The sequence below is a fragment of the Pantherophis guttatus genome, chromosome 1, assembly GCF_059756535.1.
Source record: "Pantherophis guttatus breed Tessera chromosome 1, ASM5975653v1, whole genome shotgun sequence".
NCBI classification, from domain to species: domain Eukaryota; kingdom Metazoa; phylum Chordata; class Lepidosauria; order Squamata; family Colubridae; genus Pantherophis; species Pantherophis guttatus.
Window position 1 is genome coordinate 19,075,377 of NC_142063.1, and position 25,526 is coordinate 19,100,902.

At 43.2% G+C, this 25,526-nt stretch overlaps 1 protein-coding gene across 3 annotated transcripts in view; it reads right to left on the minus strand.

The window, feature by feature from the left end:
• ATP8B3 (ATPase phospholipid transporting 8B3) overlaps positions 1 to 25,526 on the minus strand; it is a 102,586-nt gene that overhangs the window by 55,215 nt on the left and 21,845 nt on the right. For 2 of the 3 annotated variants that reach the window (XM_034437714.3, XM_034437717.3), the window contains exons 2-7: positions 12,967 to 13,029; positions 9,728 to 9,819; positions 8,997 to 9,110; positions 6,838 to 6,936; positions 4,059 to 4,120; positions 951 to 1,023 (exon numbers count right to left, since the gene is read on the minus strand). In XM_034437714.3, the coding sequence (XP_034293605.2) occupies positions 951 to 1,023; positions 4,059 to 4,120; positions 6,838 to 6,936; positions 8,997 to 9,110; positions 9,728 to 9,819; positions 12,967 to 13,029 (503 nt within the window). Of the gene's footprint in view, positions 1 to 950; positions 1,024 to 4,058; positions 4,121 to 6,837; positions 6,937 to 8,996; positions 9,111 to 9,727; positions 9,820 to 12,966; positions 13,030 to 13,193; positions 13,275 to 25,526 lie in introns of those variants that run through there. The other variant, XM_034437716.3, reaches the window with a different exon arrangement.

The window sequence follows — 25,526 nt, forward strand, 5'->3', positions numbered from 1 at the left end:
AGCCAGAGGTGGTATTTGCCGGTTCTCCAAACTGCTCAAAATTTCCGCTACCGGTTCTCCAGAACTTGTCAGAACCTGCTGGATTTCACCCCTGGATAAGATGCTGGCATAGAAACTGGAAGACTATGACTTGTAGTCCCATTTTAGGCATGAAAAGTGACTAGGTGACTTTGGGCCAAATACCAGGAACCAGGGAGTTCTAGTCCCACTTTAGGCATGAAAGCCAGCTGCATAACTTTGGGGCGGTCCCTCTCTCTTAGCCCAATCCACTTCATACTCTTGATAGGGGGAAAATAGGAGGAGGAAGGAATATTACGGTATGTATTTATTCATCGTGAATGACTAATAAAATAACAGGCAGAACAAAAATCAAATAAATAAATAAAATATTTTATTTGTTTTCCATTGCCTTCTTTGGGGAAGGTTTTTTTTTAAAAAAAGATTTTTTAAAAAGTAGATTGTAACCGTCTAGACTGCAACCCTGGATGGATTTCATGATTTCAGGTCCAGTTATACACAAAACAACCATCACTGTGCAAACAGATGATGGGAAGCAAGTTAAAACCTGCCCTTTTCCACCAGCAATTTCACACAAGCCTCTATATGACGAAAGACATTCCCGTCCAACCCCTGGATCCAATCTAAAGATTTGCAAACACAAAAGTTTGAACCGAAATGGAGCTGCCGCAATTAGAAGTGGCAGCAGATTCTTTTAGGATCTCAATATTTTTAACCACTCTTGAAATAATCTCACCAAAACAATTTTTGTTTGTTCGGTACATCAAGGAAATTTGGCGCCCGCCTCTAATCATGGTCTTCCATTTCAACCTTGGCAACTTGCTGGAAAAGCAAAACGGTCCTGATAGAAGCTCAACCATGATTTTGTCTCTTGAGAACTTAAAATTTTAAGGGGGCAGCCTTGATTAAGACAGGAAAAGACAAATACTTACCGGAACAAAGCTATCTTTCTGGAGGCAAATGATATCGCCCACTTGTATATTGCACCATTTCATTTTGCAGAAACTGGGAATATGGGAAAGATAATAGGTAAGAAAAGTTTGGTCTAGTGGTTAAATCACCAGGCTAGAAAGCAGAAGATCGCAAAAAGTCTCTAGAGATTCTCAGTTCATCCAGGTCATGGTTGTCCCAAAGGTGCCTTTTCAGGAGGCAACTGGACTGTCTTTTTTTTTTATTATTATTATTATTATTATTTTTTAATTTGATTTATATGCCGCCCTTCTCCGGAGACTCAGGGCGGCTTACAATGCGTTAAGCAATAGCCTTCATTCTTTTGTATATTTTATACAAAGTCAGCTTATTGACCCCACAACTGGGTCCTCATTTCACCTACCTTAGAAATGATGGAAGGCTGAGTCAACCTTGAGCCTTGGAGAGATTCGAACCAGCAGAAATTGCAGGCAGCTGTGTTAATAACAGGGTGCACTAAACCACTGTACTATCAAGGCTCTTGTTTTGTTTTTTCTTTGTTTTGTTTTTTTTGAAAATAATCTTTATTCAACCTTTTTTAGTTTTAAAATCACATTTCCACTTTTACAGCATTCAGTTATCAGTATCAGTTCTAATTACATATTTTCCATTTACGGCCTATTGTACTATACATTTATGTAATTTTTGTATTTATACATCTAAATACATGAAACCTTTTGCTATGTTATACAATTGTTCACCTTTAGTATATGTTTTGTAAATTCTTTATGTATTAAATAAATTTACACAATCCCTTTAATCTTTAACATCCTTTATCATATTCATAAATATATATGGTTTTCACTTTAACATGATTTCTATATCTATTCTAGGATAGTGGGGAATGGAAGGATTTTTATTCCTTGCTGACAGCTGGTCATTTGCATCCTTTTAGAGAGTCCTTGAGGCCACTTGGAGGTTAATCTGTGCCCTCAGGGTCACCTGAGTGGTGCTCCTGGTTCCTGTAGTCTGCAATTTTTCCTCTGGAAATAGAGGATTACAGGAACCAAACTGCAGACTACAGGAGCACTACTCAGATGACCCTGAGGACACAGATAAACCTCCAAGAGCTTCAACGACCCAATAAAACAGTGGTGTCAAACTCAAGGCCCGGGGGATGGATCCGATGCTTAGATCTGGCTTGTGGGGTTGCCCTGGAAACAGCGAAGGACCAGCCTATGGTGCCTCTGCCAGTGAAAACGGAGCTTGGGAGGGCTGCGTGTGGCCCTACCAAGCTCCATTTTTTCTGGCAGAGGGTTGCAGGAGGCTGTTGCAGCTGAAAACTGAGCTTGGGAGCCCATTTTTGCTGGCAGAGTGCTGAGGCCGCCACAGGCGCCCCCAACTGATGTTGAGCTGGCCATGCCCACCCTGGCCACGCCCACTCTGTCATCCCCCGCCCCAAGGTCAAACAGAACCCTGATGCAGCCCTCAATGAAATTGAGTTTGACAGCCCTGCTCTAAAATGATGCAAATGACCAGCTTTCTGCAAGGAATATAAATCCTTCCATTCCCCACTATCCTGTCAGAGCTGAAGAAGCTTCTTGGATGAGAAGCTTCTTCATGGCAGGGGAAGAATACTGTAAAATCTCCATTACCACCCCACTCCAGGGGAAGGTTAGTGCAAAATCCCCATTTCCTCCTGATCAGCTGGGACTTGGGAGGCAGAGAATAGATGGGGGCGGGGCCAGTCAGAATTTTTACTACCGGTTCTCCAAACTACTCAAAATTTCCGCTACTGGTTCTCCAGAACTGGTCAGAACCTGCTGAAACCCACCTCTGGTATAATTTAATAAAGTTTTAAAACTGGGAAAAGTTTTAAAAGAGTTGTTGGAGAATGTTTCCCTCCTCTGAAGAAATTCACTCCAAGTTGCCCTCATGTCAGCTTTCCCTACTATAGTTGTAAATAAGCGAAGTCACAGATGTTCTTTGGACACACCTCTAGACACTGTAGGAAGATGTCAACATTCGAGTTCATTTTTGCAAGCAAGCATTTTGAGCATGAAATGTGATATTGTGGGAGATAAAGGCCCACAGATCTCCACTCTACCTGTTTCATGTGGTTTGCTTGGGCGTTTGCTGCCTGATGATTCAGTGCCATTGGAAGAAGTAATAATGATCAAGTCAATCAAGCCAATCTACCTTATGAGCCCTGGTGGTGCAGTGGTTAGAATGAAGTATTGCAGGCTAACTCTGCTCACTGCCAGGAGGTCGATCCTGACCGGCTCAAGGTTGACTCAGCCTTCCATCCTCCCGAGGTCATTAAAATGAAGGGCCAGATTGTTAGGGACAATATTCTGACTCTGTAAACCGCTTAGAGCAGTGGTTCTCAACCTTCCTAATGCCGTGACCCTTTAATACAGTTCCTCATCTTGTGGTGACCCCCAACCATAAAATTATTCCTAAAACCATTGAAAATATGTGTTTTCCTATGGTCTTAGGCGACCCCTGTGAAAGGGTCGTTCGACCCCCAAAGGGGTCACGACCCACAGGTTGAGAATCACTGGCTTAGAGAGTGTTGTAAAGCATTATGAAGCGGTATATAAGCCTATTGTCTATGGAGATTCTCAGTCATCCGGATCATGGTTGTCCCAAGGGTGTTTTTTTTCAAGAGGCAACTGGACTTTCTGGTTTTTCTTTGAAGATGTTTCGCTTCTGATCCAAGAAGCTTCTTGGATGAGAAGCAAAACGTCTTCAAAGAAAAACCAGAAAGTCCAGTTGCCTCTTGAAAAAAACACCTTTGGGATGTCTAAGTGCTATTGCTATCTTCTTTGGGTGATTCCCGCCAATCACCAGTCAGGTAGATGATCACATTCCAATATTTTCAGAATTCAGCCATCGCTACTTATTCTAATATGGATCTTTTGGCAATGCCTTGAAGGTCTCTGTATTTGCCCATGACTTGCTATCTTATTCCAGGAAGCCCATTACTATGAATAACTTCCAGGAAAAATATAAGTATTCAAAAAGTATTCGTTATCCCCTGTTCTCCGACTTTATGCTCTTACTTAAAAGGATAGTGCTTCTCAAAGGAGGTTAACATGTTTCTGAAAGCATTTTTCAGGTTGGCTTACCTTCCACCTCTCAAGATCTCACAAGGTCGGTTGTTGATTTCCCCATCACTTCGGTGTCGTGCCTGCGAAGCAAAAAAGAATGAATGAAATGCATTGGGACACTGAGCTTCTGTTCATCCAGAACTTCATCTAATCCAGGGTTGCTCAAACTTGGCAGATAGGTAGACTTCAGCTCCAAAAAATCATGCCAAGTTTGAGAAACGCTGCTTTAATCCAAGATCAAAAATTGCCAGTCCTCTGACCAGAAACTCTCATCTCATATTCCACCAAATGTGGAATGTGAAATATTAAACGTGGAATGTGAAATATTAAATGTGGAATGTGAAATGTGAAATGTGAAATATTTCCATCAAATCATGAAAAGTTTATACACAGCATGCATACAGGAAATTGACTTTTGCAATGCTATGAAGCGGTATATGAACTTCTTTTGCCTTTTCTGGATGAAGATAATCCTGTAAGATGTGGTTCATTTAGCTTTGGTCAACCCAAGAATCCCAGGGCATAAATAGCATAGAGTTAACTGCTATATTTTAACTGTTATATTTTAATATATTTTAACAATATATATAACTTGCTCCAGTTGAGCAAGGATAAAACTATGAAGCCCCCTGCTTGGTTTTCTTTGCTCTTTTCTTGCCCTAGGCCAGGGGTTGGCAACCTTAAATACTCAAAGAGCCACAAAGGTCCTAACCGGAAGCTCCCCATTCAATTCTGGAGCCAACCGGAAGTCCCACCATAGAGTCTCTTCCTAACATGGCGTCCTTTTTCCTCTGCTGATTAAAAGTCCGGTTCCCCTACCATAGAGTCTCCTCCTAGCATGGCATCCTTTTTCCTCTACCTGTCCTAACCGAAAGCCCTATCAATTGTGGAACCGACCAGTAACAAGGAGCCGCAGCAGAGGGATGAAAGAGCCACATGCAGCTCCAGAGCCGCAGGTTGCTGACCCCTGCCCTAGGCTTACCTTCTTTAAACCTAGGAGACAGTGATAGCCAAATCTTTATTTTTTATTTATTTGTTTGTTTGTTTGTTTGTTTATTTATTTATTTATTTTGTCAAGCATGTATTAGATAACAGATATAAGTATAAACATGATTATGAATACATGCATATGAATAAAATGGAACATTAGGACAGGGACAGTAGTCACACTGGTGCGCTTATGTACACCCCTTACAGACCTCTTAGGAATGGGGTGAGGTCAACAGTAGACCATTTAAGGTTAAAGTTTTGGGGGTTTGGGGAAGAAGCCACAGAGTCAGGTAGTGCATTCCAGGCATTGACCACTCTGTTACTGAAGTTGTATTTTCTACAATTGAGTTTGGAGCAGTTTACCTTAAGTTTGTATCTATTGTGTGCTCGTGTATTGTTGTGGTTGAAGCTGAAGTAGTCATTGACAGGTAGGACATTGTGGCAGATAATTTTATGTACTACGCTTAGGTCAGACCGAAGGCGGCATAGTTCTAGGTTGTCTAAGCTCAAAATTTCAAGCCTGGTGGCATAAGGTATTCTGTTTATTTATTTATTATTTATTAGTTCGATTTATATGCCGCCCTTCTCCGGAGACTCAGGGCAGCTTACAAAGCAATAGCCTTCATACTTTTGTATATACCTGCTTAGTACGGCTTTCGGGCCCCCCTAAGCGGTGTTCTTTTAATACAAAGTCAGCTTATTGCCCCCACAATCCGGGTCCTCATTTTACCTACCTCGGAAGGATGGAAGGCTGAGTCAACCTTGAGCTTGGTGAGATTTGAACTTGCAGTAATTGTAGGCAGCTGGCAACTAAGTGCTACTTTAACAGCCCTTAGTCCACTGCGCCATCAGGCTCTTGTTGTGAGTAGAGGAGTGGAGGACTCTTCTCATGAAATATCTCTGGACGCTCTCAATTGTATTAATGTCCGATATGCAGTGCGGGTTCCAGACAGATGAGCTATCTCTGTTTATCTTCCTAATAAGCAACTGAGTTGGAAGATCACTGAAAAGCAGTTTATTAGAGTACCCTGATAAAGTCGGATCTCCCTATGAAGGAGGAGAACCTCGAGACCCATCTTACATTCCTTTTTATAGTTCACAAAACAAAGAACCTTGGTAGTACAGTGGTCTAAGGCACCCTGTTATTAAGCTGGTTATTAAGACCAGCTGCCTGCAATTACTGCAGGTTCAAATCTCGCCAAGGCTCAAGGTTGACTCAGCCTTCCATCCTTTCTAAGGTAGGTGAAATGAGGACCCAGATTGTGGGGGCAATAAGCTGACTTTGTATAAATATACAAAAGGATGAAGGCTATTGCTTAACGCATTGTAAGCCACCCTGAGTCTCCGGAGAAGGGTGGCATATAAATCAAATTAAAAGAAAGAAAGAAAGAAAAATGAAAGAGGAAAGTTGGTTGGACAAGATAAGGGTAACCCCTCCTTTGCACAATAAATCAACCACAAAACTTGCTTGAAGTTAGATAATTAAATGCCTGCTGACACTAAGAAACTTTTTCTTATCAGGAGACAATATCCAGCCATCCTTCTGTAAATTATCTTTTCAGTTTAAGAATATTAGAAGCTATCTAATCAAGCCATACAACCATAGGATAAAAGTTGTCCTACGTTCCAGTCTGCGGTGAGCCTGAACATAGAAAATAAGTCAAATTAAAATTTGACTTAACCTGTGTTAAGCTAACTAAAACATATGAAGAAGGGCTGCAGGAACTGGGTATGTCTAGTAGTTTAATGAAAAGAAGGACTAGGGGTGACGTAATAGCAGTGTTCCAATATTTGTTCCAATACTTACGACATCATCAATTAAATCACGGATGCCTCTGATGGAGAGCAAGATACCGAGGGGAAAGAGAAGTGCAAACCAAGGCAGTGTGGAGATTTGTGGGAAGGTCTGTAATAGAAGGCAAAAGGGAAACTTTTCTTATTACAAAGGAGGGAGAACTTTGCATTAATATCTTCAGCCGGAACATTCCTGCATTCCTTCCATTTGGGGAAAGCAGAATCAAAACAGGGCACATACACAAGAGTTCGTTTTAGCGACCGTTCAAAGTTACAACAGCATTGGGGGAAAAAAATAACTTATGACCGTTTTTCACGCTTACGACCATTGCCGCATCCCCATGGTCATGTGATCAACATTCAGAAACTTGGCAACTGACTGACACATATTTATGACGACTGCAGTGTCCCGGGGAGGTCCTGGGATCACCTTTTGCGACCTTCCGACAAGCAAAGTCAAGGGGGAAAAAAAACAGATTCATTTGACAATCTTGTTACTAACTTGGTTTTAAAATTTGATACGGATTTTTAATTGATAAGTTTTAAATTACGGGCCAAATTTATTTAATTATTTTATATCTATTTTTAACTTTATGTATAAATGTTTTTTATTTTGGCTGTTCACCGCCCTGAGTCCGAAAGGAGAAGGGCGGTATAGAAGTTTGAATAATAAATAAATAACTTAACAATTTCACTGATTCGCTTAACAACTATGGCAAGAAAGGTCATAAAATGGGGCAAAAATGCACTTAAAAACTGTTTTTCTTAGACACAGAAATATTGGGCTCAGTTGAGGTCATAAATCGAGGACTACCTGTATTCTTGTTGTACAAGCAGGACAAGACAATTAGGCAAAGCAGACACCTCCCCAAGGTGTCAGGGAGGCATCTCCAGTGCAGATGGTGCTTTGATTGGGCCTTGTGATGGACATGTAGGTGCTGGGCAGGGATTTGGACTTTCCTTTGGGTGGGGGAAACCTGGAAGCTTTCAGATTTGGGTTAATGTCAGGGTTCCAAGTAACACCCCCAATGAAAGAAAACTCCAAGGCTTGAGTTTCCTCAAAATTCCATTTTATTAGAGATGTCATATTGGCACATCTGGGAAAACCCGAATCTGAAAGCTTCCAATCTAACACCCCTCCTGCGTGAGCTGCACTGGCTCCCATTGGTCTTCCGAGTGTGATTCAAGGTGTTGGTTACCACCTTTAAAGCGCTCCATGGCTTAGGACCGGGGTATATACGAGACAGCCTTCTGCCAGCAACAACCTCCCACCGGCCAATACGCTCCCACAGAGAGGGGCTCCTCAGGGTGCCGTCAGCCAAACAAATGACACCCAGGGGGAGAGCCTTCTCTGTGGGGGCACCAGCCCTTTGGAATAAGCTGCCCCTAGACCTTCGTCTTAGCCCCGGCCTGCGCACTTTTCGCCGCGCCCTTAAGACCCTTCTGTTTCAGCAAGCCGGACTGGCCAATATGAATTTTAAATGGGTGTATGTGTGTTTTAAATTGATGGCCAAATTTTATAAATCTGATTTTAATTGGTTTTAAATTTTATAAATTCATGTGTTTTAATGTGGCTGTACACCGCCCTGAGTCCCTCGGGAGAAGGGCAGTATAGAAATTTAATAAAACCAAACTAAACTAAACTAAACTAAACTAAACTAAACTAAACTAAACTTTAAGCCTGGCGGACTTCAACTCCCAGAATTCCCCAGCCAGCAAAGTTTCCAAGGTCAGCTCCAAGGCAAAGCTGGCTGGGGAATTCTGGGAGTTGAAGTCTGCCAGGCTTAAAGTTGCCAAGGTTGGAGACCCCTATTCTGGAAAGTGAATCCAAAAAAGTCAGGATGGGAAGTTTGGCCATGAGATTGAAGCTTCTGTAATGTTAGGCGAAAAATGACCTTGAAAGACAGAGCAAATAGATGCCCCCAAGAGAATGTCAGGTAAAAGGCAATTTAGCCCTCAGTAGAAATCTGGAAGGACAAGAAGCTTGATTCTTTTGCCCCACCCCAAAGGATGCCATATTTTTTTTTAAAAAAATGGACTGGGAATAGAATCTCTTTAGAGAGTTGACAGCTTTTGGTGCCTCAGAACAGGTTATGTACGTATCTCTATTTTAAAAAGTGGAAAGGTCCTAATTTTGCTGCTGATTGAAAATGGAATAAAGATTCCTCTTACCTGCAAAAGAATGATGAACAAGAAGTATACGTTGGCCATCCGGTGAAATTGTTCATACAAGTTGAGAGGGAGAAAAGTGAAAAAGTTGTACTTAGCCGTCTTAATGGCATTGCCCTGTGAACGATAAACCAGCAAAGATTCACATGAAACTTGAGCTAACTAATTTATAATCACGTATACATTTTCATAAATCAAAATCCACTTTGTGAAGTGAAGTGTGAAGAATGGAATATAATACACGTAGGCAGGTATTCTGGGCAAGACCAAAACTGAGATTTGTGACGTTTGCCTATTTTTCCCAAGCAGAAAACAGCAAAAAGGTTTAGAAATGTGAAAAGGGAAGGAAAGAAGAAAGGAAGGTGAAGGGAAGGGAAGGGAAGGAAGGGGAAGGGAAGGGAAGGGAAGGGAAGGGAAGGAAAGGAAAGGAAAGGAAAGGAAAGGAAAGGAAAGGAAAGGAAAGGAAAGGAAAGACACTAGTTAGCTTCTGGGAGGCTCACTAAACTTAAAACACAAACACAGACAAACACTCTCTCTCTGTCTCTCTCTCTCTCTCTCTCTCTCACACACACACACACACACACACACACAGAGAGAGAGAGAGAGAGAGAGAGAGAGAGAGAGAGAGAGAGAGAGAGAGAGAGAGAGAGAGAGAGAAGCAGAATATAAAGAAGGTTTGAAATCCCTAACATTTTTATTCCTCCTTCTCTCCCATGGCCTCCAATAAGACTTACTGCATATTTTCTCTTCTTCAAACACCAGAGATGCCTCTTTCGAATTTGTGCATGATAAGCCCGGTTGTTAGCCTTAACCACCCAGGTAAAATCTGGAAGAAAAGGACAAGAAAATACTAGTCCCAATTGTGGTTGCACGTCGAGGACTATCTGTGCCATTTTCTCCTTGCCAATGGTCAGTAGCACCATTTGTACTTCAAACTAAATATCCACACAAGTTGTTAATATCTTGATCACCGAGCCCAAGTAGAATCAATTGCCTTTGCAATCCAATCTGTGTCAGTGAAATTCAGTTATGCATTGGAAACTACTTTTCTGAGAGGGGATCCACAGAGGTTCACCAGAATCTCAAAGGAGGGGGCGGGGAGTGGATCTTCAAAAGGTGAAGAATCCCTTGCAACAATGGGAGTCTCACTGAAAGGATGTCGATAGAAAAAAAAGCCTCTAAGTGATCATCACACAGGGTCTTCCAGCGTGGAAGAGGATATTTCTGGCTCAGGATTGAAGTGAAGTGTCCTCGGCACTCTCTGAGCTTGGGTGGTTTTTTTGCAGATGTTTAATTACCATACTAGGCAACATCATCAGTGTTAGCAGAGGGTGGGGTTCGCTCTCAATTATATACTAGTGGCTTGTCGTATCAGTGTTGGTAGGAGTGGTCTTGATCAGGGGTGAAATGCTCTGAAATCTGCTACCGGTTCGCTTCGCTACCGGTTTGCACACACGCATGCGCAGTGCGCACCAAATGCATGCTTTGTGCACAGGTGCACCGCAGGCGCTACCGCGCAGTGCTGAAAATGAAGAATTAAGAAGCCTTTTCTGAGTCTTCAAAGGTAAGTAGAACAGCGAGGGGGGGGGAAACAGCTGTGCCGCACGATTTAGATTCACTAGAAAGCATTGTCAGAAATACTGGTTTGCCCGAACCGGTAGCATTTTTTTTTACTACTGGTTCTCCTGAACCAGTAGCATTTATTACTATCAGTACGGGCAAACCGGTCTGAACCGGTAGCATTTCACCCCTGGTCTTGATTTGTTTGTTTGTTTGTTTGTTTGTTTGTTTGTTTGTTTGTTTGTTTGTTTATAATTAAATTTATATACCGCCCTACTCCCGAAGGACTCAGGGCAGTGAACAGCCAAAAAAGTAAAATATACATAATACAAATGTTAAAAACAGTTTAAAATACATTAAATACTTTGGCCAAATTTAAAACACCACAATTATAAAACCAATTTAAAAGCATTTAAAAAGGGAGGTTAGGCCAGACCAGCCTGCTGTAATAGGAGTGTTTTGAGGGCGCGGTGGAAAGTGCACAGATCCAGGATCCTCCTTATCTCCAGGGGGAGCTCGTTCCAGATGGCGGGTGCCCCCACAGAGAAGGCTCTCCCCCTGGGGGCCGCCAGTTGACATTGTTTGACAGACGGCACTCTGAGAAGACCCTCTCTATGGGAGCGTACTGGTCGGTGAGAGGCTATTGGTGGCAGAAGGCGGTCTCGTAAGTACCCCGGTCCTAAGCCATGGAGCGCTCTAAAGGTGGTAACCAGAACCTTGAAGCGCACTCGGAAGACCACCGGGAGCCAGTGCAGCTCGCGCAGGAGGGGAGTCACACAGGAGTGCCATGTCGTTCCCGTAACCACCCGCGCGGCCACATTCTGGACCAGCTGGAGCCTCCAGGTGCTCCTCAAGAGGAGCCCGATGTAGAGAGCATTACAGTAGTCCAGGCTACTGTACTGATGGTTCCTTGGTTGGGCTGCTGTTAGCTTGTTTAGCAGTTCCTTGATTAGGGCATTTTTTTGCTTCTTGATTGTAATTCTAATGTTCATCCTGGTGTTCATCTCTGCTCACCTGTGTGTTAATTGCTGGTGAGGAGGTGTTTTGGTCTTTTCATTTCCTATTTGGCTTTTTGATTGTTTCCTTTGAATGGTATGTAGAAGTTGTTTACATCTATGTGCCTGTTGATGATGGTTTCACTCCGTGGGGAGTTCAGGGATCACAAGACCTCTACCCTGTTTTCCCCAAAATAAGACATCCCTTAATAATAAGCCCAATTGGGCTTTTGAGCGCATGGCAATAAGGCCAAGCGCTTATTTCAGGGTTCAAAAAAATATAAGACAGGGTCTTATTTTCGGGAAAACACGGTAATATTTGGGATCTCAACGTCACCCCAATCCTCCATGTGTGTATGCTGTGAGTTCAGGAGGCTTCAAACATCATGTGCCCTTTATGGTCCAGTTGAGCAAGGATCTGCCCCCAGCAAAACCATCATTGGCTTTGTGTAAATGAAGATTCTCCATTAATTGTAATAGCTCACTTACTCTCACTCAGTCTTCCCTATCCTACCCACCCCCTCCAGGCATGCATAACCAGCTCTCCCTACTATCTATTTCCCTCCTGAACTCAGGAAAAGCCAGGAACAGGCATCTTGAGATAGCTGGAGACATAGTTGAGGGAGCTAGGTGTCTCTAACCTAGCCTATTCAAGAAAAGGATTAGGGGGGAACATGATAATTGTCTTCTGATATTTAAGGAACTGTCACACAGAAGAGGGGGACTGACATATCCTCCAAAGCTCCAGAGGACAGGACAAGAAGAAATGGGTGGAAGCTTGTTAAGGAGGGATCCATCCTAGAAGTAAGGAGAATTTTTTTGACAGTGAGAACAATTAATTAATCAATGGAATAGCTTTCCTCCTGGACTTGTAAGTTTTCAAAAACAACCATTTGATTGGGATGGTATAAAGCTCCTACTTTGAGATGGGGGTTGGGCTAGAAGACCTCCAAGGTCCCTTTTAGCCCTATGATTCTATGAGTCCATAGCTCTGGTCCACAGATGGGACCTTATGTGAGGAACGGATACGCACACACACCTTTCATTGAGATATCAACCACTTTGGGAGATGGGTGAGTGACTCATATAAAATGAGACAGGGCACAAAGGATTCCTTGTTATTGATTACAGTAGATAAAAGTTTGCCAACAAAGTCTGCCAATCTTAGGTCCAGGGAGGAAATACCAAGGCTGGTAAAAGCATATCTTCCAAACAAAATCAAGTTTTTCAAGCTTCTAAAGTGTCAATCCCCCCCCCACCCTTTGGATTACATCAACTGGAGATTAAACTAAAGCTGGGGAACAAGCTTTAGCCTGGAAAAAAATCACTTCAGTTATATACATTTCTTGGTACAAAAATATGTATCCCCCCCCCAAATGTTCCCACCTGTGATTCTACAAATCCCCACATCTACTTACCTTGTCCTGTTTTAGTCTCATCCTGGTAACTCCCGAAAGACTCCTGGCTTGGCATTTTGGAATCTAAAAAGCAAAAAGATTAAGTCATTTAACTTTCCTGCAATTTGCTAGCTTAGCCCTCGTTGGCTATGATCACAACAGAGTTAGGAGTTGCTTCAAGGAGGATCTGTAGCCTTTTGATTACGATGATGACTGATACGTTCGCCCATCCAGAATAATTTGCTCACCTCTTGTATAGTCCATTGCAGCTGCAATGCTGATTTAGCCATCCTGCAATCTGCGCTCATTTCCCAGGGATAGGGTAGCACACCTTTCCTAACCTTGGTGCTTCCCAGATGTGTGGACTTCCACCCCCAGAATTCTCATCAAAGGCCAAGTTGGCTGGGGAATTCTGGGAATTGAAGTCCACAGATCTGGAAGATGTCAGACCTGGAAGGGTTGAGCTGGGATGAGGGGAGATCTGGATCCCGATCCCCATTCGCCCTTGGCCCTCTCTTTGTGACGGGATGGGCACAAGTCGTTATCTTTCAGCCTGATTGCTCTGGCTGAGAAAACAGGGGAATCACATGCTTTGGTTTCCATGGAAGTTGTTTATTTGTTTTTCCACCGGGATTGTCAATCGGCTTAGAAGAATTAAGACTGGGTAAAGGCTGCTTAAGTAACACCAGATTTCAGCGGTAAGAGGCAGTTGAGGCTCAAGAATCAGTGAATGAGAAAACAGTTCCCTTTCAAAAATTCTAGAGTTGCAAAAAAAGTTTGTAGCCTGGCCAGAGGAAAATCAGATCGGTTACCTGAGGTTGTGTGATGATTGAGGACACTGCAAGAGCCTCTTTGGCAATACCCCTGAATCCTTCCCACACCAAAGGGAAGATTAGGATTATAAAATGCACCAGCTTTCCTTCCCACGGGCTTAAATGGTCTCACCCCTCTTCTTATCTCTTTTTCACATCAGCAAAGGTAGAAAAAGAAACCGGCAGGCCAGTTCAATACTAAGCATAGGAACAGCGTCACTGGCTAGTTTAATCCTGACTGCGCAATCGTCCTCGTTGGATGGATCATCATAAGCCTGTGAGGAGCTGGCCACCTGCCAGGGAAGTTTGTATACAAAACAACCAGGCCTGTCTGGTTTGCTAGGATGCATTCAGACAACCTATAAGCTTCAAGGATGATTTTGGAATGTTATCTGATCAGCTGCCTTCCAATCTGACCGTGGCATTTGTCCTCCTGGCCAGGATCTTGCTTTAAAGAATGCTGTAAGGAACCCAATGGTACCATTCACAATCCTTCCAAATACCTGCAGGAAATACTGTGCTTGCTATAGTAATAATGTGGTCATCCTCCATCTCAGTGGTTCTCAACCTAGGCAACTTTCAGAGGTGTGGACTTCAACTCCCAGAATTCCCCAGCTAGCAGAGCAGAGCTGGCTGGGGGATTCTGGAAGTTGAAGTCCACACCTCTGGAAGTTGGCAAGGCTGAGAAGCACTGAAATCCACTTAACAACGCTCTTGAGGGTTTTAGAAAAAAGAGATCTTTTAAACTTGCAATCTGTGGTGGGGGCAAATATTGAAACCACTCGGGGTTCCCCCATCTCCTTCTTTAAATAATGCAATTATCTCATTTTCTAGCTGGAGAAATAGTCTCCTCTGAGATTACGCAGATTATTTAGCCATTCTGCAATCGGCACTCATTTCCCAGGGATAGGGTAGCACACCTTTCCCAACCTTGGTGCTTCCCAGATGTGTGGACTTCAACCCCCAGAATTCTCATCAAAGGCCAGGTTGGCTGGGGAATTCTGGGAATTGAAGTCCACAGATCAGGAAGATGCCAGACCTGGAAGGGTTGTATTTTTTGGTCCCATGTCAACATCATAGAGTTCTCTTGGGTAGGTTTAGAGAGGTCTGTCAGACTACAGGGCAGAAATCCAGAGTGATCCAATCTGGGGAGGTTTCCAGACAAGTAATAACAATAACAGAGTTGGAAGGGACCTTGAAGGTCATCTAGTCCAACCCCCTGCTCACGCTGGAGACCTATACTAGGGATTTGAACCTCCAAACTGCCGACCTTTCTGGATCGACAAGCTCAGCGTCTTAGCTATTGAGCCACCTAGCCAGGCATTGTCATCTAGCCAGACTCTCTGTCAGTAGTGACAGAGAGGATTCAGCCAAAGGGAGGCAATATTGGGGGGAGGACATGTTAAGCAGGGAAAATTCTGATCAACAGAAGAGGAGGAGGAGGAGGAGGAGGAGGAGGAGGAGGAGGAGGAGGAGGAGGAGGAGGAGGAGGAAAAACAGGAAAAAAGAGCCATAAAAGTGAAAGGCATGCAGTTTCTGTAAATTATAAATTACCGTATTTTTCGGAGTATAAGATGCACCTTCCCCCCCCCTAAAAGGGGGTGAAAATTTAGGTGCGTCTTATCCATCGAATGTAGCCCTGCCCACTCACTGCCCCCCACCCTTTGGCCTCTGCCTCCCAGCAATTTACCTCCTTGCAGCAAGCAGCAAGAAGAAACAGCCCATTTCAGCTTCAGCACAGCCTAATTAGCACAAGTTGATTGTCCCATGGATCGGCCTCCCAACTCTCAGCTGTTTTACGCGGGCCTCTGCTGCTTGCTGCAAGGAGGTAAATTGCTGGGACCAGATTTTTTTTTCTTCTTGTGCTAATCAAGCTATGCTGAAAATGGAAATGAAAGTAAAGCAGGCTGTTTGCTGCAGCAAGGCAAAATTGCTGCGAGGCAGAGGCAGATTTCTTTTTCTTGTTTTCCTCACCAAAAAAGACAGGTGCGTCTTATAGTCCGGAGTGTGTTATACTCTGAAAAATTAGATTTTTCTGGGTCTTATGTTGCCCAGAAATGTACTCTTCTGTTTTTAAAATCAACTCACTACTTTGGAGCATATGCCTGGAAAAAATGTTTATGAAGCAGGACCTCAGAAACCTGAGTGGACTGGGAATTATCACTCCCAAGGCTAGAATAATAAGACCAAACAGTGCAGAACAAAACCAGTTATGCAAACAATGTAAACATCGCCTCATTATTTACAGGACACAAAAGTCAGTTATCTGAACTATTTAGCTTTGTTTATTACTACAATCAAAGCTTCTAGTTCTTATTGACTGCCAAAAGGGCTGGGGGGCAGGGGGAGTCAAATTATAAGCAACGCAACTGCCAAAAGCAGCACACGTAGAAAAAACAGCTGTTGTTTATAAAACTTCCTAGTTCTCCTAAAGGCTTTTCTGGCCGCAGCAGGGAAACAGCTGCACTATTGAAATCTTTACTGTGTGATCACTATTCACTATTTCTATTGTCGCTGCCGAAAGAAAATATACTGCTGAAAGAAAGGTGGAGGAGCAGATCAATGGAATACAGGTAGTCCTCGAGTTACAACTGTTATGGAGCCTGCTCATCATGGGTCTCTCCTGCTCGAGCAGGTGGTTGGATTAGAACAGGGGTCTCCAACCTTGGCAACTTTAAGCCTGGTGGACTTCTGCCAGGCTTAAAGTTGCCAAATTTGGAGACCCCTGGACTAGAAGACTTCTGAGGTGCCTTCCAAGCAGGGGTGAAATCCAGCAGGTTCTGACAGGTTCTGGAGAACCGGTAGTGGAAATTTTGAGCAGTTTGGAGAACCGGCAAATACCACCTCTGTTTGGCCCCAGAGTTGGGTGGGAATGGGGATTTTGCATTATCCTTCCCCTGGAGTGGGATGGGAATGGAGATTTTGCAGTATCCTTCCCCTGCCACGCCCACCAAGCCACACCACACCCACCAAGCCACGCCCACAGAACCGGTAGTAAAAAAAATTGGATTTCACCACTGCTTCCAAGTCTATTATTCTATGTTCTCTAATCGTAACTAATGACAGTCAGGTGACTGTTCTGCTTTTACAAACTTTTTTTGGGCATCGTTGCTAAATGAATCTATGTCTTTAAATGAAGTAAAAGTTTGCTCTAGGCAAGGTTTTGCTGAAAACCAGAAGTAAACGCCAGCTTTCAGCAACATCATTATAAAACACAGTCACATGACTGCAAGAGGATGCAAATTGTTGTAAATACGATCCGGTTGCTGAGTGCTCAAGGAGGGGTCACATGCCTGCGAGGAATGGAGAGGGGGGGGGGTTGACTGTTGGAACTTTCAGTCTGGGTCATAAGTACCCTCAGGTAGGTTGGAATTTCAGAGATTTGCTAAGCACCTGTAAATATGCATCAATAATAGAATTCTTTATTGGCCAAGTGTGATTGGACACACAAGGATTTTGTCTTCAGTGCGTAAGCTCTCAGTGTACATAAAAGATATAAGTGTTAAATCACAATCATAGTCATCATAAATACATTCATCGTTTATTTTATTTATTTGTCAAGAACGTATTAGGTAATTTATATAATTATAAGCATGAATTGAATACATAAAATAAATACAAGTAGAGGAAACATTAGGACAGGGACGGTAGGCACAGTGGTGGGTTGCCCCCGGTTCGGACCGGTTCACAAGAACCGGTAGTAAAACCAGAGGGAGGCTCTACCCACTGACCCGGACGTCATTATAGGTGATCTGCACATGAGCAGAAGTGCACGCACGATACAAACTGGTAGTAAAGGTAAGTAGAACCCATCCCTGGGTAGGCACGCAGGTGCTCATGAATCATAAGTTACAACAGTGATAATCATAGGATACTAAATAAGGAATCAACATAAATCATACTAGTCTGCTAAGTAAACAATATAAATCGTAAAGACACAAGCAACAAAGTTATAGTCATAAGTAGAAAAGGAAATAGGTAATAGGAAATTTGCGAAGAATAATACTAATACAGTCTTAGTTAATAATTAGACAGTGTTGGGGGAATTAGTTGTTTAGCAGAGTGATGGCATGGGGCAAAAAACTGTCCTTGTGTCTAATTGTTCTGGTGTGCAGTGCCCTATACCGTCGTTTTGAGGGTAGAAGTTGAAACAATTTATGTCCAGGATGCGAGGGGTCTGTAAATATTTTCACAACCCTCTTTTTGACTCCTGCAGGATACAGGTCCTCAATGGAAGGCAGGTTGGTAGCCATTGTTTTTTCTGCAATTCTAATTATCCTCTGAAGTCTGTGTCTGTCTTGTTGGGTTGCAGAACCAAACCAGACAGTTATAGAGGTGCAGATGACAGACTCAATCATTCCTCTGACTCAGACTCAATCATATAAGTTTAACTCGTTTCAGCCTCATTACCACAAGACACAGAGATGGCTTCTAACTTAGATGGCTTTGTAGAAAGTTAGCACCCACCCCTCTCCTAGAAGAATGAAATATTTTGAGAAATATTTAAAAAGGCAGGATAAAATATTTCCCCTAAAAGAGAAATAAAAATCTTAAGGGAGACAGAAACTCAGAGCCCCAGCTTCCTGCCCCCGAGCAGATACTAAACTGGGGCCAACTTTTAGAAATGCAGATTTGGTAATCCATTACTCCCTGCAGCAAGGGCTGAACAAAGATAGGGTTAGATCTCAGCCACAATAAGAATTGCCCAACAAGCCCTTCATTGCATCAGCCCAAACTTCAATCAAACTTAGCTCAGACAAACTCCTAGGACAGTGATGGCTAACCTTTTCGGGACTGAGTGCTGAAAGCGTTTACGCGCATGTGTGAAAACATGTTCGTGTGCGCACACAACCATAATGCAATGCGTGTAACTCGATGTGTGCCCCCCGCATGCACGCTTTACCCCTTCATGTGTGCCCCGCCCCGTGCATGCTCACTCATCTCCCGCATGTGCCCCGCCCCCTATACATGCACGGCAAAGACCCAAAAACCAGCTGGCCAGCAGGAGGGCTCACGTGCCCACAGAGAGGGTTCTGCGTGTCACCTGTGACATGCTTGCCATAGGTTTGCCATGGTACTAGGATTTGTACATGGCCCCATGAGGGTCTGACAACAGCCAACGGAATACATGTTCTTGAACAGGAACAGGAAGCTCAAGTTCGAAGCCCAAGAGGAGGTATAAAAACCCTTCACTCTCAACTCCATGTGGTCAGCTACCCAGAATCACACGTGCTTGGTGGTTCTGCTTCATCAATAAATGGACCCCCTTTGCAATCAGCCTCCATCCTCCATTTTGTCTCCAGTGCCTTTCTCCCGGATTGGGACTGAACCAGATGGATATTTCTTCCAACAGCTTTAAACCAGAGCTACCAATGCAAGGAGTCATGAGTGATTTTGCTGATCAGCCAATTTGTTTCAGAGCCTGTTGCTGATCAGAGCTGAGAAGTCACCCAGCTTAAGACAGGACACAAACCTGGGTCTCCTCATTTCTCTTCCAGGATTTTCACCATGTCACCATGGTGGCTTTCTCTGGATTTATTTATTTATTTATTAGTTCAATTTATATGCCGCCCTCCTCCAAAGACTCAGGGTGGCTTACAATGCACTTATAGCAATAGCCTTCATTCTTTTGTATATACCTGCTTATTAGGGCTTTTGGCCCCCCATAAGCGGTGTTTCTACCAAGTCAGCTTATTGCCCCCACAATCCGGGTCCTCAATTTACCTACCTCGGAAGGATGGAAGGCTGAGTCAACCTTGAGCCTGGTGAGATTTGAACTCGCACTAATTGCAGGCAGCTGGCAGCTAAGTGGTACTTAACAGCACTTAGTCCGCTGCACTACCAAGGCTCTTTCAATGACCACAGAGAGAAATAAAATGCTGGAATAAGATGGGTTTGATAGGGGTATTCTTTGGTTTTCGTGGAGAAAACCTATCCATCTATTCATCTATGCAGCTGCTAGAAGTGAAAAATGACTCGGCACATCTTCATAATTGCCATCTTTAAGTTCTCATGGTTAAACTTGATTGCCTGAAAGATTAGCTAACAATGCAGTTCAGAAGAAGAAGGAAGAGAAGAAGGCAAGCAAAATAATCCTTTATTTCTTCCTCCTGCATTTTCCTGCATAGCTTTCACTCATCAGCCAGTTAATTAAGCCAACAAAAACAGATAGTATTACAAACAAGCAGGTACAAGTCTTTAAGGTGTTAGCAAAAAAAGGGGTGGGGAAACACCTTTCATCTTAGAATTTGCTGGAGACAAATCCAAAGCTGGCTTGCCTAGACATGCAACCCATGAGGAGGATCCTAAATAGTCCATTACAATGAACTTTCCATTAAAAAAAATGCTGGTATATTTTGTCCATCAAACTGAAAATAGGTAGTGAGGCAGAAGTTGATTCTGGCTACTCCAGAAATTCCTGGAAGCTTGGCATTTAGACAAATCAGTTATCGATAGATACATAGAGAGAAACCACATTTACACACCATTCAAGATTGATTCAGCCTTCCATCCTTCCGAGGTCGGTAAAATGAGGACCCAGATTGTTAGGGGCAATATGTTGACTCTGTAAACCGCTGAGAGAGGGCTGTAAAGCACTGTGAAGCGGTATATAAGTCTAACTGCTATTGCTAGTGCTATTCAAAACTAAGAAGGAAATAAAAAGACCAGAACGCATCTTCTCCAGCAAAACAACATCCAGATAAATAGGAATTAACACCAGACAAACAAGCAAGCAAGAAAACAATCAAGGAACCACCAAGAAGAAAACCACACTTGCACCAACAATGGCACGGCAAGCCCCACATCCATTGTCACTGAAACATCTGCAGGCATACAACCAAGCTCAGAGAGCATCAAGGACTCCACAGTTCAACTCTGAGCTACATATATTCTCTTCTATTGAAGGCCAACTTTGGAATTTGACATGTGGTACTCTCACCCCTTTTAAAGGGTGCCACATTGGGGAGAGTGCAACTTCATAGGGAGCTCCTTGAGATCTGAATAGAACTTTTTTTTAATATACAGATATATATATATTATTTTGATTTTAATGTCAGGGATGAGACATTTCCCTTTTCCTTTATGTGCATATGTGCTTCTCTAGTCTGGATATGATTTGTCTTAATCATTGCCAGTCATCTTCAGGTTTTCCCCATCCCTGTTCTTGATCGCTATTACTGTTTTATTTATCCTTGTCGTGCTTTGCACCAATTTATATGCCACCTTTTCTCTGAAGTAGGAGCCTTGGTAGTACAGGAGTTTAAGGCACCCTGTTATTAAGCTTATTAAGACCAGCTGCCTGCAATTACTGCAGGGTTCGAATCTCGCCAAGGCTCAAGGTTGACTCAGCCTTCCATCCTTTCTAAGGTAGGTGAAATGAGGACCCAGTTTGTGGGGGCAATAAGCTGACTTTGTATAAATATACAAAAGGATGAAGGCTATTGCTGAGCACATTGTAAGCCGCCCTGAGTCTTCGGAGAAGGGCGGCATATAAATCAAATTAAAAAAAAAAAAAAGCCACCTGAACAGGAAAGTAAGCCATACAAAAAAACAAAAACAAAACCTCTGTCAATTATTATTTCAAATAACACCAACAATCAAAGGTCAGTGGTTCTGAGACGTGGGAAAGAGAAGAGACCATGTTTTACAAAGGGTTCCGTATCCTTAGAGTCCAGCGTATGTATTTTAAGAAAGCAAAGTACAGACGCTTCAGAAAACTAGCACCCACCTACTGGCACACCACGACTTTCATCATACCAACATGCCTAATCCCATGCCAAGTAAATAAAGGCATTTTAAAAATTTGCCTATGTGAAGCACGGGATGGATATAAAAAGGACAGTATCAGGAAGAAACAGCTTGTGTGCTTTGTCCGCCTACCAGAATAAATCGAGATCGTTTTGCTGTGGAACCTTGAAAGTCGCTTTGTACCCCAGCTGTCTCTGGAAAATCCTCAAAGTGCTGCTGCTTGTAACCTTTGGATGGCCTTGCTCAAAGGATGATCGCTCTAGTGCCATTGCATCGAACTGTCCATGTGTATGTACGGTACTGTCTAAAGGGTGTAAACCCTTCGGGACAAGGACTGGTCGTCTTCTACTTTGTAAAGGACCATTGCTATGGTGATACTTACACAATAACAATCATTCAATTCATTATGCTGTACTATTGAGATCTAAGCTCTATGTAAATAAGAATCCAAATAATTACTATAATATCAACAGAAGCAAGGGCAATAAAACAAGAAATAACCTTCCTTCTTCCCTTCCCTTTTTTTTTTTCAACCCCAAGAGTGAGTAGCTTCAGGGTATGTAAATAATGCTATAATATAGCCTCAAGCGGTTGCTTGTGAATCCAATGGTTCAGTAAGTGTGTAGCTCAGTTTGTAGGTATGAAAGCAGGATGCTTTGTGTTCTGCAGCTATCCCTTTCATGCAGTTCTTGTCTATTGCACTTTCCAGCTTTGAAATGGGAAGTAACTCCTTGGAGATTATTGCCTCCAGCAATGATTAATCAGGGGATGTAGAGAGAGATTACAAACAGTCTTAAGGAGACAGTTTTCCTTTGGTGGTCCTAACACTTGAACTTCAGAGGTCAACTGCCTCTGGACAGGGAGGTATATATATACCAGGGGTGAAATCCAGCAGGTTCTGACAGGTTCTGGCCAACCGGTAGTGGAAATTTTGAGTAGTTCTGAGAACCGGCAAATACTACCTCTGGCTGGCCCCAGAGTGGGATAGGAATGGAGATTTTGCAATATCCTTCCCCCAGGAGTCGGGAGGGAATGCGGATTTTGCAGTATCCTTCCCCTGGAGTGGGGTGGGAACAGAGATCTTGCAGTATCCATCCCCTGCCATGCCCACCAAGCCACGCCCACCAAGCCATACCCACCGAACCGGTAGTAAAAAAACAATTGGATTTCACCAATGATATATACATATAATTTTAATAACCATAAATAACTATGGAAGTGAGGATTCCCTTTCTTAAATTTATGAGAAGCCTGGCTGAGCCATTATCCGTCATTAACCCTATTTCCAACAGGTGGCCTTTGGGAAGCTCACAAATAAAGCATCAAAAGTCATTTGTATTTATAGAAGACTGCTTCTGCACAGGGAAACTGCATGTGATTATCAATAGGAGCCTTGATAGCACAGTGGTCTAGAGCACCCTGTCATTAACACAGCTGCCTGCAATTACTGCTGGTTCGAATCTCTCCAAGGCTCAAGGTTGACTCAGCCTTCCATCCTTTCTAAGGTAGGTTAAATGAGGACCCAGTTTGTGGGGGCAATAAGCTGACTTTGTATAAATATACAAAAGTATGAAGGCTATTGCTTAATGCAATGTAAGCCGCCCTGAGTCTCCGGAGAAGGGCAGCATATAAATCAAATTAAAAAAAAAAATTAAAAAAATAACCAAGACTTGAAAACCCCATTCAGATTAGACCAGGAACCCTTTCTAAATGTGACGTGTTAGTGCCACTTTATAATGCTTTGGTAAGACTGCGCTTGGGATGCTGCACCATGACCACCATCAGAGGTGGTATTCAGCCGGTTCACATTGGTTCAAGCGAACCGGTAGCGGCAATCACTGGTGGGCCCTCCCACCCACCATCCAAGTCGTGCTATTTAGGCACATTTTCGAGGCCGGGCGAATGCGTGGAAGGTGTGCGCACGAGCAAAATACATGCGCGGAAGGCTGGGTGCATGTGTGGACAGCATGTGTGCAGGGTAAACCAGTGGTAAAATTAAGTGAAACCCACCCCTGGTCACCATGATACATCAAAGATACTGAAAAACTAGAAAGAGTGCAGAATAGAGCAATAAAGATGATTAGGTGACTGGATGATCAAACATATGAAGAACGGTTGCAGAAACTGGATATATTTAGTGTGATGAAAAGAAGGACTAAGGGTGACATGATAGCAGTCTTACAATATCCAAGGGACTGCCATAAAGTCAACCTGCTCTCCAAAGCACGTGAAGGCAGAACAAGAAGCAACAGATGGAAACTTATGAAGGAGCTGTAGGAAGTTAGCACCCACCCCTTTCCTAGAAGAATGAAATATTTTAGGAAATATTAAAAAGGCAGACTATTATGTTTCCCTGGATGAGAAATGGAGAAGCATGTTTTAAAGACGAAGCAGCTCCCACCTTCTTGCCCCCACCCCCACCCTTTGTCAATGGGCCAGAGGCAGAAACTCAATTCCCTCCCATCTTTGTCAATGGACCATCATCTGCAACACAATAGGACCCATCTAGCAACAGAAACTAACACAATAGGACCCATTTAGCAACAGAAACTCACCACATGGCACCTGGGCAGATTACATCAACCAGCAAAGCTAGCTAAGACCCCCACCCCCAGGGAGTTTGACAATCAATCAGGATACTCTTTCTGGGCTCCAGGAAGTTCAAAGCCAGAGAGGGCATGAAACCCAGAGACTCACAGCATCTCGGCCCCTTTTCTGTTCAGGAACTCAAACCATCTGATCCTGTCCACCATTAAACCATCTTTCCAAGCAGTCTCCATGTTTCCAGTGTCTTTTTCCCCACTTGGAGCTGAACCCAGAAGGATATTTCTTCTAACAAGCTGGAAAAAATTTCCTGACAGTGAGAACAATTAATCAGTGGAAGGACTTGCCTTCAGAAGTTGTGAGAGCACCATCACTGGAGTTTTTTTTTTAAGGAGAGACTGGACAGCCATTTGTCTGAAACGGTATAAAATCTCCTGCTTGAACAGGGGGTTGGATTAGAAGACCTCAAAAGTCTCTTCCAACTCTGTTATTCTATTCTTAAATTGAGAGTTGGATTGTGCATAGAATAATCTTTCCAGTCTTGATAGGATTACAGCTCCAAAATTCCAGAGCAACATACTCAGAAATACTGAGAATTATCCCAATGCAATAGGAAAGGATGTGGTTGGGGAAAACTGCCATCAATCATAAGACTAACCACAATAGGGATGGCCCAATTGGACAAGGGCAGATTTTTGACGCCCCCGTAAGTATCTGAGTCCTTGCATTCTGGATCAATGCTGCTTCCAGATGCTCTTCAAAGACAGCCATCTGTAGAGCACATTACAAGAGTCCAAAGGTGAGATGACTAAGACCAAGTATTGCAACAGCTACTGTAATAATTAACATAATTCTATTGAAAATGAGAGATTGATGCCTGCATTAGTCGGGGTTAATTACTATTTGTTTATGTATTTAAAGGATTTGTATGGCTGCTTTTATCTTAAAGAATAGCTATGAGTGGCTTACAACAGCAATAAAACCCAGAGTTATTTAAAACCCTAAGCCATGCAACCATAAAAACAAAACAAAATTTGGCACCTCAGTCCTCTCCTTGGAATGTGCCAGTGGTGAGTTGCTCCCAGTTCTTGGGAATCTGTAGTAAAAGCGGCAGGAGGCTCCGCCCATCCACCTGGAGGTCATAAGGTACGATCTGCGCATGTGCAGAAGTGTGCTTGCGTGCTAGCGAGTGAAGCAAGCGCGCACACCGCTCCCGTTGCGAACCGGTAGTAAAGGTAAGTAGAACCCACCCCTGGAATGTGCCATGATTGACTCCAGACAGCCTCACTCTAGCCAGCACCACGGTAAAAAGCCTGGTCTTGATGCCTATGGAGATTCTCAGTCATCCAGATCATGGTTGTCCCAAAGGGGCCTTTTCAAAAGACAACCAGACTTTTTCCAGGGACCTTGGAGATCTTCTGGTCCAACCCTCTGCTCAAGCAGGAGACCTTATACCAGTGATGGCGAACCTTTTAG